The sequence below is a fragment of the Leishmania martiniquensis genome, chromosome 7, assembly GCF_017916325.1.
Source record: "Leishmania martiniquensis isolate LSCM1 chromosome 7, whole genome shotgun sequence".
In the NCBI taxonomy this organism is placed as follows: domain Eukaryota; phylum Euglenozoa; class Kinetoplastea; order Trypanosomatida; family Trypanosomatidae; genus Leishmania; species Leishmania martiniquensis.
Window position 1 is genome coordinate 376,266 of NC_090142.1, and position 17,243 is coordinate 393,508.

Sequence of the window (17,243 nt, forward strand, 5' to 3'; positions counted from 1 at the left end):
GGGGCCGCTCTCGAGCAGCCTTCTGACGCCGACCTACTCGCCCTTCCCCCAAGGACCTGGGGCCGATATCGAAGGTGGCCGCACCCGTTCCCACGGCACTCGCCGCCAAGGCAAAGGTGTCGGCCGCCGCTTCCCAGGCGGCCCGCTGCGGGTGAGGAGGAGGAGAGAAGGTCTTGGGGTGCTGCAGGCGCGCCGGGGTGGAAAGGCACAAGGAAGAGCCTCACTGCCGGGGTGCATCGTTCGCAGCCCGGGGCTAAATCTGATGGATCGCGCAAGCGGCAGGCAGTCAGTGTTCCTGTACGCCGGCAAGGCCGCGGCCAGGGAATTCGGCCTCGCGCATCGCTCGGAGTTGATGGACACCTACGCGCCGGGCGCCATCGGTGACTCGGTGGACGGATTAGGCGCCCCGCATGCCCTCTCCACGTGTGCGCGTGGGGACTTGAAAAGAGAGCTCAGCGGAGGGGTGGCAGGTGCTCAAAGAAGAGGGGGGGCGCTACATGAGCCGCTTGCGCGTGCGCGCGGCCGGCTTCCGCGCATCGCCCAAGGCGCGGGTGCCCAGGTAGCCAGCCGCCACCCCCACAGACACACGCCCCGACGCACCGCCCCGCCTAGGCAGGCCCCACTAAGGCCCCGCGCAGAAAAACATCCGTGACAGGATTCGAACCTGCAACCCTCTGATCCGTAGTCAGATGCTCTTCCATTGAGCCACACGGACTTGTCCGTGGCTTCTACCTATTATATAACCTGTTGATGTATCTGCGTTTCTCTCGCAGGGGGGGGCATTTTTTTTCAAGGCAAGGAGGTCTGTGTGTGTGTGGGGGGGGCCAAAGGCGCCGGCTTTGTAACTGAGCCAGCGGCTCAATTGCTGGTCTATTGCAGGCAGGCAAAACTATCAATGTAAGGAAAACCTCCACGACTCTTACTGAATCGTGTGTACCGAGTAGCCCCCACCGCCCATTGCGGAAAAGCAAGACCCGTGGCATCGATGAGGGATAATGCGCGCTTACTGCTGCGCTCTCTCCGCATAGAAAACAATGAGGGAGGTGCATACACATCTGGGCTGGAGTTGACCCCAGCAAACCTGAAGAGTTTCCTTGCCTTTCTGTGCCAATGACATCACTCTATTCATTTCCCCTTCCTTCTTTCCCTCAGTCACGGCTAGTTTTCAGGCACACAGGCTTACCTTCGACGTGCCTTTCACCATGAACGGTAGCCGACAATACAGCTTTTTTTTATCTGGCATTGGTAGACACGTGAATGAAGATGCCGTCGAAAACTACTTTCGAGACTACGGCACCGGTGCTCGTCTAGAACTGAAGCGTGACAAGGATGGATTATCTCTTGGCTACGGTTGGTTAACATTTGATTACGTTGATGTGAAGCGCGTTATCGCCTCACATCACGAATTAGGTGGGTCGCCAGTGATGCTCAGCTACCAGCCGAACAAAAACTTGCCGCAGTCCAGTCCTGCTGCCCCACCCGCATCAGCATTGACTACTGCCCCAAAGGAACATCCAAGGCCGCAGGAGTACTCCCCACAGCGCAAAAGATATAGAGAAGAAACCCACAGGACGCAAGCTCCCACTTCATCTCGAACGACGGGGATCCTCAACGAGCGTATGCCGCCTAGACCAAAAACGCCTCCTTCGCCACCAGTACCGATAGAGGCTCGGAGGGCGGAGGCTCTATCATCTGTGATGACGCCGACCGCACCTTTGCAGTGTCACGTTCCACTCGCTACACCAGAGCCCGCTGCACAGCCGATTTTTGTCTGCATACCATTGAGTATTTCCCCCGGTGCGTTTTTGCACGATCCACGGGTGTTCTGCTGCACACTAGATCCTTCCCACGTAGGCAAGCTCGATATCATTGCTACGTCGATGCCGCACCTGGCTGCAGTGGAGCATCACTCTAATCATGCAGCCTACATTGCGCAAGGTGCTCCTCAGTCACAGTATTCTACCCATGGAAGTGTATATAGCGCGCAAGCACCCTCGCAAACTTCTGCCACTGGGCGGCCGGCGACTTCAGCCCTTACACTGTCGACACCTCCACCTCCAGGGCCACCTCCTCCGCAAGCGATTCCGCCCCTTCGCGAAACGGCACCACCACTTCGGGGCCCCCCACTTCCACCTCCGCCTCCGCCTCCGCCTCCTGGGCCGCCTCCTACCCGAAATCGCTCATTCGAAACTCGTCTTGGAGTACCTCCACCCCCTGTTCCGCCGCCACCCCCTGGCCCACCCCCACGGCGTTAGGCATGAGCTCTTCCTTCGCTCTTTCTCCAAGTGGTGCGTTTTCTTTTGTGTGCTTCTGAGGCGCATCGTGCAGGCATAATAAGGGTGTAGGCTTTATTAAGCGCTTTTAGTAGTGATCAAACGAGATAATGAGGTCCAATTGTAATATGTAGGTTTTGACACGAATTGAGCAGCCGCTTGGCGGAGCAAGGGTGTGGCAGCGCGGTTGCTGGTCTCAAAAGCTGCAGGGCTTTGTTGTGTGTCGCTCACCGAAGAGGAATGGTTCAGTCTTTTTGTTCTTAAAGCTGTGCCAGTCATACGAGGTGAATTAAAGCAAAGGACTAATGGTACTTCAAATCTTACACTTCCCAACTTCACCAATCATCGAATCCCCAAAAAGACGGAAGGCTACACAAAGAACGCTATTCTTCCTGCCTCTGTTTTCTTACCTGTAATACTTTGAAAATAAAAAATTGGGAAAAGATTTATGATTTTCCGTCTTCGCAGTGTGATGTCAGTTTAACAGACTGGCTGGGACGACGAAAGTAGCGCAAATTCGTGGTTACCGGACTTGTGTCTGTGGGCGAATTTCATTGTTTATGTATCGTGGGTGGGCAGCAAACGAAATAAGCTGTGCTAGGCTTCATCACTGCCTTCTCTTCCTTGGGTGTTTCTGCTATTCGTTAACATCAGCAAAAAAAAAAAGGAAACACATAAACATTGCTCAGATTCATCAGTCTCTCCTTTCCTGTAGCATTTTAGACTTACATTATTGCTGCTTTATTTCCGTCATGTCTTTCTGTTCAAAAAAAAGCATTATATAAAAAAATTCACCAGGCGAAATAAGAAGGGTCATACTGCTGAGCATTTTTCACTATCACAATGGAGTTCAATAAGGCGACGACATTGAACCCTAATGCTGTTTTCACTAGCATTTTTTTCGATGACTTGAAGGACATTATTGACTCAGAGTTTCCCCTGCTCCACGACCCTGCGAGGGCCCCACTGAACTACGGAACGGCAGGGTTCCGCACCCATGCCGGAATTCTTCCTCCTGTGGCAGCCCGTGTTGCTATGATAGCGGCGCTTCGGTCCGTGTACTGCCAAGGAAAGCGTGCCGCAGGGGGCAACGATGCACCCTGCACGGTGGGCATTATTATTACGGCATCTCACAATCCGTACGTGGACAACGGGTTCAAAATTATAGATGCCGATGGAGGCATGCTTGTGGCGTCGTGGGAGGAGTGGTGCACGCGCGCTGCAAATGCCTTGTCAGGAAACGACCTTGAGAAAGTAATTATTGACTGCTTGGCGCATGATCCTATCGCATTTCAGCCGAATTCGTACACATGCTGTCAGGTGCATTTTTCCAGGGACACGAGACCAAGTGGCAAAGAAATCGCAAACGCAGGGTTGAAGACGCTGCAGCTTTTACGCAGAACGAATGCCAAGCTGTACCCGCCAATGTCAACACCTTGCATGCACTTTGCGGTCGCGAAAGCAAACGAGCTCGGCTTGGCCGATGCGTCAGAGTATCTGTCCTATTGTGACGGGCTGTTAGCCGCTTTTGAGGAGCTGTACAGTTTTGCAAGCGTGCACTCGGAGACGCCTGAGAAAGCGGAAGATCGCCAGCAACTTGTTGTCGACTGCGCCAACGGCATCGGCTTTCTGATGATGAAGAAGCTCATTACGACGTCAACACAAAACACCGACTTTGCAGCATTGCCTACCTTTTTTGAACTGCACCAGGTCAACTGCAGGTGCGAGGATGAAACGATGCTGAACACAATGTGCGGAGCTGACTACGCAAAGCAACATGCAGTTCCGTCAGCTGCAATGCTCGAGTGGCCAAGCAGGTGTGCATCAGATGCAACTCCGTCGGCCGCGCACTTTTACTCCCTCGACGGCGACGCGGACCGCGTTGTCGCTTTTCTCTATGATCCCGAGCGAAACCCTGAGTGGATCTTACTGGACGGCGATCGAATTTCCGTTCTTTACGCAATGCTGTTGCAGAAGTGGCTCGGTGAAGAGCAGATGAAAGCGTTGGATGTGGCTGTTGTGCAGACAGCTTATGCGAACGGTGCATCCTCAGAATTTCTTGAGAAGCAACTTCGGCTGCAAGTTTACACCGCCGCCACAGGAGTCAAAAATCTCCACCCAGTTGCGCGCGCGCGCGATGTGGGTATCTACTTTGAGGCAAATGGCCACGGTACGGTGCTAATATCTGAAAAAGTGATCACTGAGGCTGAAGCGAAGGCATCGGAAAAAGCTGTGCTGCTATCTTCGATGCGACGGCTGGTGTCTCAGTGCTGCGGCGATGCGATCGCTGATATACTGATGTGTGAGGTTGCGCTGAAGGCTCTGAATATGTCATTTCGGGACTGGGCTGGCTTGTACGTCGATCGTCCTTGCAAACAGATAAAGGTGACCGTAGCGCACCCTGATCGGATCGCGAATACCCCTGATGAGCGCCGAGCGTTGTCACCTTCTGGTATGCAGGATGAAATCGACGCCGCTGTTTCCTCGGCTTTGTCTCGGTGCGAGGCGGCGCGAGCGTTTGTTCGACCTAGCGGCACGGAACCTGTTGTGCGTGTGTATGCGGAAGCCACTGACCCGCTAGTGTGCGAGTCTCTCTCCGCAGAGGTCGCCAAGATTGTTGAGGCATATTGCAATTAAGAGACGATTACTATCGGCCCCTTTTCATCACTGCTCCTTTCCTTATTTTTTCTCTTGGGAAGTGGGGAATGAAGGTTCACAAAGGGTGAAGAGAACGCTCTTGTTTGAAGTTTTTTCCTTTAGTTGCCTCTTTTGCAGGAAGAACGCAGTGCGGATACTGCATTAGGAAAAAAAACAATCAGGCAGCAAAAAAAAAAGAAGTGCTGACAGCAAAAGAGCGGAAATGCAAGCATTTCTTTCAGTTAACCTCCCTTATCCCCCACAGTCATGCTCATTATTTCTTTCTCTATGCGGCTATTTTTTTCGTGCATCGTATGCTTGTCGTCACTGATTCCGCTTACGTTTTTTTTCTTTCTCTTTGACAATTAAGTCTTGTTAGGGTGCGGTCGAAATAAACAGGCGCGCTGTACTCTTTTCTCCCTCTATCTTCAAATTGCAAGGTTGCTTCTTTCACATTTTTTTCATGGACTTCAGCCATCTCTGTCGATTGATAGCGGGAGAACATGCAACTGAGCAGACGAACTAAGGGATACCAACGGTGGTTGATCCTATCTTCGTCACTCGCAAGAAGATACTCGGAGAGGTGAAAGGGGGCGCATTCTATATATTCACGGTACTGCGACTTCCACGAGCATTGTGCCTTTTGCTAGCGTACATATTGAGCCTGCTGCCTCGGTGTTCAGCGCCGCTTAATTACAGCACACGTTGCAGCCACAGCTGCGCGAATCAATATGGATTCTTACGTCAAAATGTAATTTTCCCGCGCCTTTTCCACATCCTCTCCCCCTGCGTGCCTCTGAACCATGAGGCTCTCCATTTCGCGAAGCGGGGTGAGAGGCGAAAAAAAAAGGGGTGGAAACAGATAAGAAAAGAGCGCTACGCGCGATTCGGCTTTGCTGGCTCATGTATATGCGCTTCTGCTTCACATTCCCCCCACTGTTGCGCTTCCCTTTTCTGTCTTGTTCTTCTTTCCGTTGTCGTAATGCGTCGCGTCTGCTGTTTCTTCCGAAGAAAGGGCGAACTTTGAGAAGTGCTGATGTTCTGTCACTTCGTTCTTTCCTCTTGTTTGGCACGTCTGCATGTTTCCCCAGAGCCCTTAGTTCAACTGCGCCGCTTGCACAGGATCATGATGCGGCTGCGCCTTGCAACTCTGGCAAGCCTCGCTTGCACCAGCGTGAGCATGTGCAGGCGTCACCATCGTCTACTGACTATGCGAGCGCCACCGCCGCAACGCATGCTCTACTTACCCCTGGGGACTTTTTAAACCGTGCTGCTGGCAACGGCTTCAATGATCCTGGAGCTGTGGTGGCGTCACCTGCCCACGTCGCACCCATCAGCTGGCGACGGACTGTTGAGGATTATGGCTGTTGTTGCTGGCGATCAGAAAGCGTAGCGCTTGACATCGGCCGAGGTGGCGAAGCACAGAACAGAGGTGGACTGCTGAGTGCTATCACGTACATACTGCTGTGCGCCAGCGGGAAGCGCGCAATTTGTGCCCACACCGGCAGTGACCCGGTAAAGAGGTACGGCTAGCCTCATCACTTGGATGAAGTCGAAGCATACAACTTGAAGTCGGTCAGTGGCGTGCTCTCCGACTAAAAGAAGAGGACGGCTACCGCATAGACTCTCAGACACACACATGCTCACTCCCCGACACGCAGGGGACCCTGCTGAAAAAGAGAAAGAGCGGTGCGCAGGAGCGGATATAGCGGATGGGGGGCGGTGACGTCCACACACACACACCACCACCACAACGACAAATCCACAATGCTCCGACCTTGCTTTCGGCCCTTTCCACGAGTCTCTCTTTCTCTGGTGAGGCTCCGCTACACAAGTATACATCCATCAAGGGGACGTAGCACCGTGGGCACAGAGAGCCACGAATCCCCCTCCCCCGACCATTCCACTCTTTTCTACTTCCTCATATACTATATTGCTGTTTTTCATGCCCTCTGTGTCTTTGTTCTCTTCGTATTTTTCTCCAAAGGACAGTTTGGGACTCTCAACATTTTTCTTTGTATGTGCTTTTAGTTTAGCGCGCGTGTGCGTACACATGTGTCTGCGTGCCGAGTGATGAAGGGCTCCCCCGAATGTAATGGGCGGGGTTGATGGGGACGATGCCGTGGAAGAACGGAAGGAAAAGAAGGGGGAAGGATCGCAAACGTAGCGTGGACGTACACACATACACACACAGGGCTTCCATGATGAGTGTTCCTATGCTCGCTACGAAGGTATAGTGTGGGCTTCGTCAATGCGTGGACCGCTGTGCTCGCGGACGTCTCCTCCCTGGAGGGTTCCTGCCTGTCCTTGGGCGTGTGTACCCCTCTCTGTTTCTGTGTAGCTTGCGCCTTCTTTCGCTGGGCCTACGGCTTGGCTCACTTTGGTGCCGTTCATTTCATTCGCGTCTGTTGTTGAGATCGGCGCCAGGTATATATATATATATATATATGCGTGTGTGCTTGTGTTGCTGCTTTTCTGCTCCTCCTCGTTACACCCTTCCCGTCCCGCGTTCTCATCCAGCGCTCTTGCTTCGCCAGTGCCTTATCACTGTCTGTCTGTCTCGACACTTCTCCCCTTTATCTTATACTACATATACTTCTTTGATCGATTCCTATTAGTATAGCCTCCTCACCTCCCAACATCTCATCAGGTGTTTTTTTATTCCTTTCGCACCCCCGCACGCCCCCCTTCATCCGTGCGAACGGGGGTGCGCACGTATATGTGTGCGCGCATACGTGCGCGTTTGTGCGTAGGACGCTCTCTCTCTCTCCTCCATCATCTCCCTTTCCGGTGCGATCAACACGTGAGGCAAAACGTGTGCCGTGTGGATGAAAGGGAGAGGCCCCCCCACAAAAAAAAGGAACGTGGGTGGGTGGGACGACAAACATGCTCTCACTGATGAAAGAGCAGCAAGAGCAATGGCAGCTGGGGACACCGAATGCGCTCATGCTTTTGTGTTCTCACTCATTCTCTCTCCCTCTGTGTGCATCAGCGGGACCACTGCGTAGGCGTGTGTAGGTGGAACCTCTCACAGTATCATGAACGCATGCAGGTATAATCGCAGGAAGGGAAAAAAGGTTCACAGAAGAGGACAGCTAAGGGCTGGGGAGCGCCATTACCACAGACCCCTCCCCCCCTTCCACCTCCCCTCCCTTCTTTCGCCTTCTCCACGTCCCACCCTCTCTCTCTCTTTCTTTGTTTTTATCACTTTCAAACGGTACACACGCATACATGCATGCGCGCGTGTGTTGGCGTCGCGGTAGTGGCAGTAAACCGTTGTATGCGCTCCTGCTTACGAACGCGCAGTTGTCGCCTGCACTTCCCGCAACGCACCCACATACGACGCCCTTGCCTACCCCATTCGTCACCGCTGACCCTCCCTCTCCCTCGCTTGAGCGCTGCGCCCAGGGAAGAGTTGTCAGAGACCCCATAACTTGGAAGTTACAGAGTCCCCCCCCGCCCCCCTGCCACACATATTCACATCCGCTTCGTTCCAACAGATCCAAAAAAAAAACAACAGCAAAAACCGAAACGAAACGAGTGGGAGAGACAGAGGGGTTATTGAACAGGCCCCAAAACTGCCCGCTGGACACACAGCACATTCGCGTATCTCATTTGTGTTCATCCGGTACCATTGGTATCTCTGTCTCTCTTCCTCTCTCCCCTTTCCCACCCCATATTGTGCTGCTACTTCCTTTCGGCTCGGCTGAAAGAGCGGCGAGGAGCGCAACACGACTGCTAGTCATTGCGGTGCCTGATAAGAAAGCACGAAAAAAAAGAAAAAACAAAGAAAGCACTGCCCATTCTTTATCTGTGTGCCTCTTCATCGACGGCATTGCCGTGCTGCCATTGGCGTCGCTGTGCCGCCCCCTTTTTTCTTTTTCTTTTTCTTTTTCTTTCTGTTATCCAAAATTCTCACTTGTGTACTCTCTCGTCTGTGTACGTCTCTGTGTGTGTATCTATCAGAAGCGCGTTAATCTTTTTGTCCTTTTCTTCGCTCGTCTCCGTCCGCCTTTCATTCTTTTCTGGCGTTTCTTCTCTCTTTGTGTCCCCCCCATTGCATTTCATAGATAGATCCTGCCCAATCCATCCCATCGCCCCTCCTCTTCTCCTTTCTCCCACCTCTCCTCACCTCTCCCCCTTCGCCGCCGCACGCCCCGCGCGCCTTCATTTTGTTATTCGTACACAAGACGTGGGGGCATCGAAGGCATAGGCGATACGGAGGTGCACAAGAGTCTACAGAGCAGCAGCAGCACTGCACTGCAGGAAATCAGACATCAGGGGGCATGGGAGGCACGAAAGACGGTGCCCGCACGCACAGACACGCACATACACAACTACACATACATATACACAGGCACACACACAAACATCCGTTGCTTGCATAGGCGCCTATATGGTGGTGTGCTCGTGTGCGCATGCGTCGACATTAACCACCACACTCACTAAACACACACTCACTAAACACACACACACACACAGACACGCGCACAGACAGGCAGAAAGGTACGACGTGTACAGGTGTTCTTGGCCTATCCTTTGCCATTCCCTCTCTCGTTGTTGTTCTTCACCCCTCCTCTTTTCCCCTCCCTCGCCTTTTTTTTCGTTCCCGGCTTCTCTCATCGGGCACTCAGGGAGAGGTCTGCGGCTGCGCAGCAACGACGTTTTATTCTCTCTCTCCTTTCGTCTCTGTGTGTGTGTGTATTTCTTTATTTGCTTTGTTGTTGTCGCAGAGTGGGTGGATCTTTATTTCTTCACATCTATTCCTTTTTTTTCTGTGCGTGTCTCTCTGTGTGTGTGTGTGCGCGCTGACGTCTTTTCGGGATAGAGCAGCACCACTGCAGGAGAGGCCACCCAGGAGAATCTGCGCGGGGCAATCAAAAGAGTACACCAGGATCGCCTGAAACCTTCGCCCCCCCCCCCCCCCCCCTCTCTGACTCGTCGTCTTCGTCTCGGTCTCCGTTACCTGTGTGGACGAGGCAGCACCCCTGAGAGAAGACTAAAAGACGGGGGACGCTAACTTTATATATATATATATATTCTTCTCGTTCTTCTGGCTCGAAACCAGTCTGGTCGAATACGACTACGTCTACAGAACCTCCCCCCCTCTCCCTCTCTCTCCCACGATCATCACGTGTGTGCTGTGCGTTGGTTTGGCCTGCCTTGGCGCCACCATCTTCCTCAGTCGCCTTCATCTCTTACAGCTCTGTCTGTTTGTGCATTGAGCGTGCGCGTGCGCTGGAGTGGCCCGGCGACGACCGCAATCCGCTCGTGCTCGAGTCGTTTGCGTTCTCCTCTTCTCTCCTCTCGCCGCCCCGCCCTTTTTTTTTCTCCCTTCTCTTTTTGCGTTCCGTTTCTGAAAGAGTCTTTGTTCGGCCTCCCCCTTCTCTGTTCGCCCGCTTTTTTTTTTGCGTGTGTGTTTTCGATTTCATTGCTTTCGCTCTCCCATCATCTTTACTTGCGTATATGCAAGGAGTGCGCAACAGCGACACCGTTTTTCTACACACGCGCACACGTCCGCACCTATACGCAACGAGCACGTGACCATTCCCCCCCTCCTCCTCTCTGGCACGGCACGACTGAGGTGTTAAGCGCGTGTGCAAGCAACCTACACAGCGAGCAGAACACACACACACACACACACATAAGAAGCGACGGAGTTGAGACCGTCTTGGGATCAGCTGATATATTCTACTCGAAAGCGCGCACTCACACGTGCGCGAGCACTAGTCATGGGGCTGCATCACCCACTTCGCGCGGCAGCGCTCGTTTGTGCGCTCCTGATCAGCTGCGTGGCGTGCCTTGACGCTATTGAGGCGGATGCTAGGTCTGATGTAGTGGTAGAAGCGACGCCTGTATACCCGCTGCTGGATGTTGTCTTCCTCGCAACCACCTCGATAGCCCCGGACCGGACCCTGTACATCTCTACGAGCGACTGTAGCAGTCGTGTCTCGCCCATCTGCACGGTGGGCCGCGCACAACCCGGCGTGAACTACAACAGCACAACGTGCATCTTCAACGTGACGTCTGCCTCTCTCGGATTGAATGCAGCGACGGCATCGTCGATTCCTGCGCTGTACTGGTGCAGCAGCGCTACCGGCGCCACGCCCTTCGCGACGCTACGGATGAGCAGGGTACGAATGACGCCTGGCTATTCCTATTACAATACGGAGGGGACCTTCACGTTCAACCAAGCGACCCCGGTGGGTACCACGGTGGGGCTGTACACAGACGACAGTTGCTCCACGCTCCTAAATGGGACGTCATTGACAACGCTCCAGACGTCGCGCGAGGTGAAGGCGACCGTCGGCAGCCGAACTGTCACACACGTCTGTGCGTCTATTCCAACCGTGTTTAACAACGCCACCGTTATGGCAGCTCGGTCGGTGATGTATGGGGTCTCTCCTTACGCCATCTACACCACCCAGGGCATCCGCCACCGCAGCGTCGCCATCAGTGCCTCATCTTCCTTCTTTTACATTTCACTCTCCACCGATTCGCAGTGCCTGACGCTGGCGCAGCCATATCAGCAGACGGAGAAGGGCAGCGCCGTGCTCACCATCAAGGTGCCACGCGGCACCTACTACTTTTGTGGGGTCGTCGCCCGGGGCCTCGAGGGTGTCGGCGTATTTGTGCCGTCTAGCAACACCTTTGAGGTGCTCGAGTACGGCATTCAGCCGCACACGATGTATGCCGCGCATGCTACACCGATGTCCTTTTCGCTCGACGCTGCGGCTGTGCAGCTAAAGCTTCAGGGCGCTCTCTTCACCAGTGCCGACTGCGGCTTGAACGGCAGCACACCCGTGATGAGTTGGAGCACGTCGATGACGTGGACAGTTGGGCTGACAGGCACCTATTACGCCTGTGTGCGCACAGGTGACAGCATCCTCGCCGCCGGTGTGGGCTACGTAAATCAGGTCGTGGTCTCCAACATACCGACCGTGTCTCTCAGTCGCCTGCCGGCCGTCATGGGCCTCGGCGAGCTGGCGACAGTGACGCGCAGCGCCACCGACGGCGCCCCTCCAGCCGTGGTGACGGTCGGGTTGTCGACCAGCTCGAGCTGCGCTACTCTCTTTACCGGGGGAAACACGACGGAAACGGGCAGCACAGCCTCTTTTTATGTGCCCGAGAACTCGCCGAGCAGCGTCTACTACTGCGTGTCGAACCGGCTCACGACGGACGCGAGCGGCGGCGACAGCAGCGAGCCCACCACGGCAGTCTACTACCCACTTGGACCTCTGGAGCTGCGCACCTACGGACTCTCCTACCCCCCTCTACGCACCCAAACGACGATGGAAGTCGCTCTCGACAGCGACGTTGCTTTCGGCAGTGGCACCTCCATGTGTCTGACACCGGCGCTTATCCCCAGCAGCGGCTCCGCCGCAGATGACACCTGCGACGCAGCAATCACCGCCGGCGGCGAGCTCGCCATGACATTTCAGCTGACCAGCATTATTTCCCAACTGTCCCCCGTGCTGTTCCCCGTGGCGGGTAACTGGCTGCTCTGCGTGCGGGAGCCTGGCATAATGGGCAGCGCGTACATTCGACTGCGCACGCTGCCGGTGTACGGCGACGCGACCGTGATACCCGGCGGCGTTATCGCTAGCATTCCAGCGAAGCTCGCCATCGCAGCAGTTCCGCCGTCGACGACGGTGAGCCTGACTACGGACAGCGCCTGCTCCACAAGCATGCGAGTGGTGACAACGACGCAGTCCAGCCTGACTGGGACGGCCTCCTTGTCTTTTACACACAAGGCTGTTGGCATCCTGCTTCTCTGCGTCGGCTACCGGGGCGAGGAGATGTCGCAGAGCACGGAAGCGCAACTGATGGCTGCTGGCATTGTGGAGAGCACGAATGTTCGTGTCGTGCCCTCTGTGGCCGTCGATTCAGTACAGACGCAGCTAACCTTTTCGGCTCCGGGTGCTTCGTTGCTCAGCGACTACACCGCACTACTGGTGCCACCCAACACTGCGGGTGGCAGCGCTCCGACCACCTGCCCGACATCCGCAACCGCCGGGCTTGTTCAGCTCCCCATATTTGTGCCTCCCTCCACCGTTCCCAGCGCCATCGCCGTTGCCTCCTTCACCCCTGCTAGCAGCATGGTAGGGGCCGCCTATCTCGTATGTGCCGGCGCAACCGGCGCGTTTGTCCCCGCCGGAACCGTAACTGTCACCGCTACACCAGCCGTGGCTACTGATCCGTCGCCGCTGGCCTTTGGATTCCCTGCCTACGTGACCTTCAGCAGCACGATTATGTCCCCCACTCAGGCAAATATCTTCACCGCTATCAAATCCACAGACAGCTGCACCTCAGACTTGAGCTCTGCGACGGTGCTCGCGAATGGCAACGTGACCACCACCACAGGGGCTGCGCAGCCATTTAAAGCACCCCCAGCGTCCAGTGGAATCACGTCGGTGCGGATGTGCGTAGCGCCGAGAAGCCAACTTGTCGGCGAAACACTAGGGTACGCAGACGCAGGCATTACAACATTGGTGGCCTTCACCTCCATCACACGATATGCACAGCGACAGCGTCCCAACACACTGGTTGGCAAGCCGGTCCTCAGCTCCGCAGATCTCTACCTTGTCAGCTGCACCGGTGCTGGATGTCGCGCTAGCAGCGCGGACGCGGAGTGTTCCTCACCCAACGCCACCAAGTTCACTACCTCGAGCCACTCACCGCTCGCTGCACCGACAGGCACGTACTTTCTGTGCCAGAGCGACTCTAGCATGAACGCTGTGATTGGCTCGAACACGACGGTGGAGGTGGTGGAGCCGTTCCGGATGAGCACGTCGGCGAACACGTCGAACCTGCGCCTGCACGTGCCGTTTGGCGTGGCGATGTCTGGCGGCCCTTCTAAGTCAGGAGCGCGCGCCGCAAGCACGTACACGGTGGTGGTGCAGCCGGCGTCTACTCCGTGCGGCGAGAGCGCTGCGGAGTCGCAGCGCTTTGTCATTGGTGGCGGCACCACGCAGATTACCATCACGGACATCGAGCCGGTGCAGGACATCCGATTCTGCGTACAGCCGTCAGCAGTAGACAGCTTCGAGGTGCTGACTGGGACGCTGCGGCACTACATGGCGCCTGCCGCTGTGATCGGCGACCGTGCGACGACGCTGGTGTCTGGCGGTGTGCGGAGTGGCGCCACAGCGGTGCTGTCGCGCACGGCGGACTGCCTCGGAGTGGTGGTGGGCGGCGAAGCTGCGCCGATTGTGGACGCGAGGGTGACGTTCACTGTGGCGTCGTGCGGCGCGAACGCGGCGCTGACGTCGCTGTACTACTGCGAGAGTGCTCGCGGGGGCGGGCTCGCGTCCCGCGGGGTTGTTGGGCTGCTGCGGTCGAGCGGGTGCAGCGGGGGCGCTGGTGCGAGCATTGCTGCGGTGGATGTTGCGCCTGGTGCTGCGATCGGTAGCTTTGGGATCGACTCGGCGTACCTGGCGAGCCCGCGGCTGTGTGCGTCGTCCGACTGCGGTGCGCTGCTGGACGCTGCCGTGGCGCGCGTCGGGTACGCGCCCGGCGTCGACGAGGACGCCGTGTTCCACGTGTGCGCCGTGCTTGTGGGCGACGCGAGCGTGATGTTCACGACTGCGCGCCCGACGCTGCGCGTTGCGAACTGGGTGCTGTCGCCGACTGCTGCCTTGAGCCGGTACAACGAGACGCTTGGCGCCGCTGCTGGTGTGGCGCTGCGCGTGGACTACGCGACGCCGTCGAGCGAGACGTTCATGAGCACCGCGCGCGACTGCCGCGTGCGGACGGCGAGCGCTACGGGGCTGAGCAGCGCGTCGAGGACGACGACGTACCGCACGACGGGGGTGCGCGGGCTCGTGTACGTGTGCACGGTTGCGCCTCTGAGCGGGGAGACGGTGGCTGTGGCTGCGTTCCTGTCGGTGACGCCGCCGGCTGTGCGGCGTGTGTCGCCTGCTGTTGTGCGCGGCGGCGAGTACGGCGCGACGCTGGTGGTAGACGGTGTGCCGCCGCTGTACTCGATGGTGCCTGGCGCGGACAGCGGGTACACGTACAGCTCCTACTACACGAGCAGGAGCCGCGCGGTGTACCTGTCTGCGGACGCGTGCTCGAGCGTGCTTGCGGGGACGAGCGCGGCGACGGTGACGCCGAGCGGGAGCGTGTCTTTTGCGACGGCGGACATTGCGGCGAGCGTGAGCGCTGTAGCTCTGTGCGCGGGGACTGCTGCTGGGCCGGCGGTTGTGCTGTCTGGCGTGACTGTTGCGCGCGGCAAGGTGTACCCGACGGTGCTGGTGTCTGGGGCACTGGGCGCGCCGGTCTTCATCCCCAGCGTCAAGGGCGCCACGGTGCAGCTGAGCGCGTCGGCGAGCGGGTGCGGGTCTGTTGCCGGGATGCCGAGCTTCACGACGGACGCGGAGGGCTACGGCGCTGTGGACCTTGTGGGCGGCGACGGCGGCGCGCTTGCGGTGGGCACGTACACGCTGTGCTACGCCGATGCTGCTGCGCGCGCCGTTGTGGCGCTGGAGTCGGTGGCGCTTGTGCGTGCGTCGTACTTCGACGTGCGCGGGACGACGTTCGTTGTTGGGGTCGCGAGCAGGATGCTGCTGCTGCAGGACCTGACGAGCGCGGCGCTTGTGCCCGGGTTCAGCACTGTGCGCAACTGCACGTCTGTGTCGAGCGAGCAGGGCGCGTGGGCTGCTGTGACGAGCACGTCTGTGTCGGTGACTGCGGCGAGCGTGTACACGGCGGGGCTGTACCTGTGCGCGCGTGCGCCGGTGAACGGGACGCTTGTCGCGCTGCCCGGGCGGTGGGCCGAGGCGCGGGGCGTCCAGTTTGTTGCGTCCTCGATCCAGCTGCCGTCTGCTGGGTGGGACGTGTGCACGACGTACACGCTGGACCACTGCTACCCGCCGGGCGCGAGCGTGAGCAGCGCGACGTCGGTGCTTGCTGTGGCGTACGGGGACTGCTGCAGCGCGTCGAGCCGGAGCGCGGTTGTGGGGGAGGCGAGCATGGCGAGCGGGACGTGCGAGCTGAGGCTGGACTACGACAAGGTGTCCGCGCACCCCCCGGGGTCGACCTACCACGTGTGCGTGTGGGACACCGCGGACGACTCTGTGTGCACGACTGTGGGCGAGGCGCGCGTGCGCACGAACTGCACGTCCGGTGGCGGCGCTGGCCGCGGACTGAGCCGCGAAGGTCTTATAGCACTCATCATCGTCTGCGTAGTGGCGGGGATCGCGCTTCTCTGTGCAGCTGTGTGGCTGATGTGGTGCTGCCGCCACCGTCCGCCGGCGGGGACTGGAACGGGGTCAGAGGAGAAGAAGCAGGACCTGCTCGCTTTTCACGAGTTTGGGGACGACCATCTCGTCGGCTACGTTGTGAGTGGGCGCCACCCGCTGCTGTACTACCCTTCCTGGAGTGCGCGTGCCGGTCGTTCGGGTAGTGCGTCGGTAGGGTACCCCTCCGTTAGCGGGTCTGGAGGCAGCGCCTTGCTGGAAGAAGCGGAGGACGAGAACCGCGACCATGTGGCACTCAAGGAAGCGCGAGCACGTTACAACCTGCGGCTTCTCTTTGCGGAGGGGCTGCAGCTGCTCGAGCTAGCGGAGAAGAACGCCGCTGCAGATGCGGCTGGCATGGACACGACGTGGGCCAGCGGAGACTCTTATCTCAACGGCGTAGCGCAACCAGAGCGAAGGCGCGTGGAAAGCATCTTGACCGAGGACGAGTCGAGAGGGCTCGAGATGGAGCTCCCTGCTCGAGTGAGGAGGCCGCGCCACGCCGGTGCTAACGAGCTCGTGTGTGCTGCCACGGAGGTACTTGAGGAGTGTGACATCGACTTGACCGCAGGCGCCCATATGTCAATGGCAATGGACCCCGTCACAGGCGAGTACCACAAGGTTAGCAGCCAGTCCATCGAGAGCGCGCCACGCCCATGCCTCTCGCCGGTGGAGAGCTACTGGACCAACGATGACCTCGAAGAGCGGGAAGAGGTGGGCGAGCGGAGTAACAACGTCGGGGTGGCGATGTCTAGTGCGGAGCTGAGTGGGCAGATGCAGCCACGGCAAGATGGTGGCGACGAGGAGCCACATCGTCGACTGGCCGTTCGGCATCTGACGAAGCTGAAGCCGCCAAGGTCGCGACAGAGTGGCTCGCTGAGCCGTGGGGGTAGCGGCAGCTGTGGGCGTAGCACCACCAGCACTGGGGATGAAGGCGGAAAGAAGAGACCGCACCTGGACCCACTTGCTGTGGTGGCGGCCGCGGCGCCAAAGACGCGATCCGCATCGAAGGACCACCTGAACCACATCCTGTCGCCGCACGGTGCGGAGAACAGGAGCGCATCAGACCTGCGGACGAACACCGCGCATGGCG

The 17,243-nt window shown here is 57.6% G+C and overlaps 2 protein-coding genes across 2 annotated transcripts; both read left to right on the forward strand.

Moving 5' to 3' along the window:
* Nucleotides 1–1,202: 1,202 nt before the first annotated feature.
* LSCM1_07343 (uncharacterized protein) lies at nt 1,203–2,255 on the forward strand (the record flags this gene model as incomplete). Its single annotated transcript, XM_067324718.1, has 1 exon — nt 1,203–2,255. One exon carries the CDS (start codon nt 1,203–1,205, stop codon nt 2,253–2,255), a length of 1,053 nt encoding a protein of 350 aa, XP_067181075.1.
* Nucleotides 2,256–3,116: 861 nt separating this feature from the next.
* Nucleotides 3,117–4,910, forward strand: LSCM1_07344 (uncharacterized protein; the record flags this gene model as incomplete). Its single annotated transcript, XM_067324719.1, has 1 exon — nt 3,117–4,910. One exon carries the CDS (start codon nt 3,117–3,119, stop codon nt 4,908–4,910), a length of 1,794 nt encoding a protein of 597 aa, XP_067181076.1.
* Between the last annotated feature and the right edge of the window lie 12,333 nt (nt 4,911–17,243).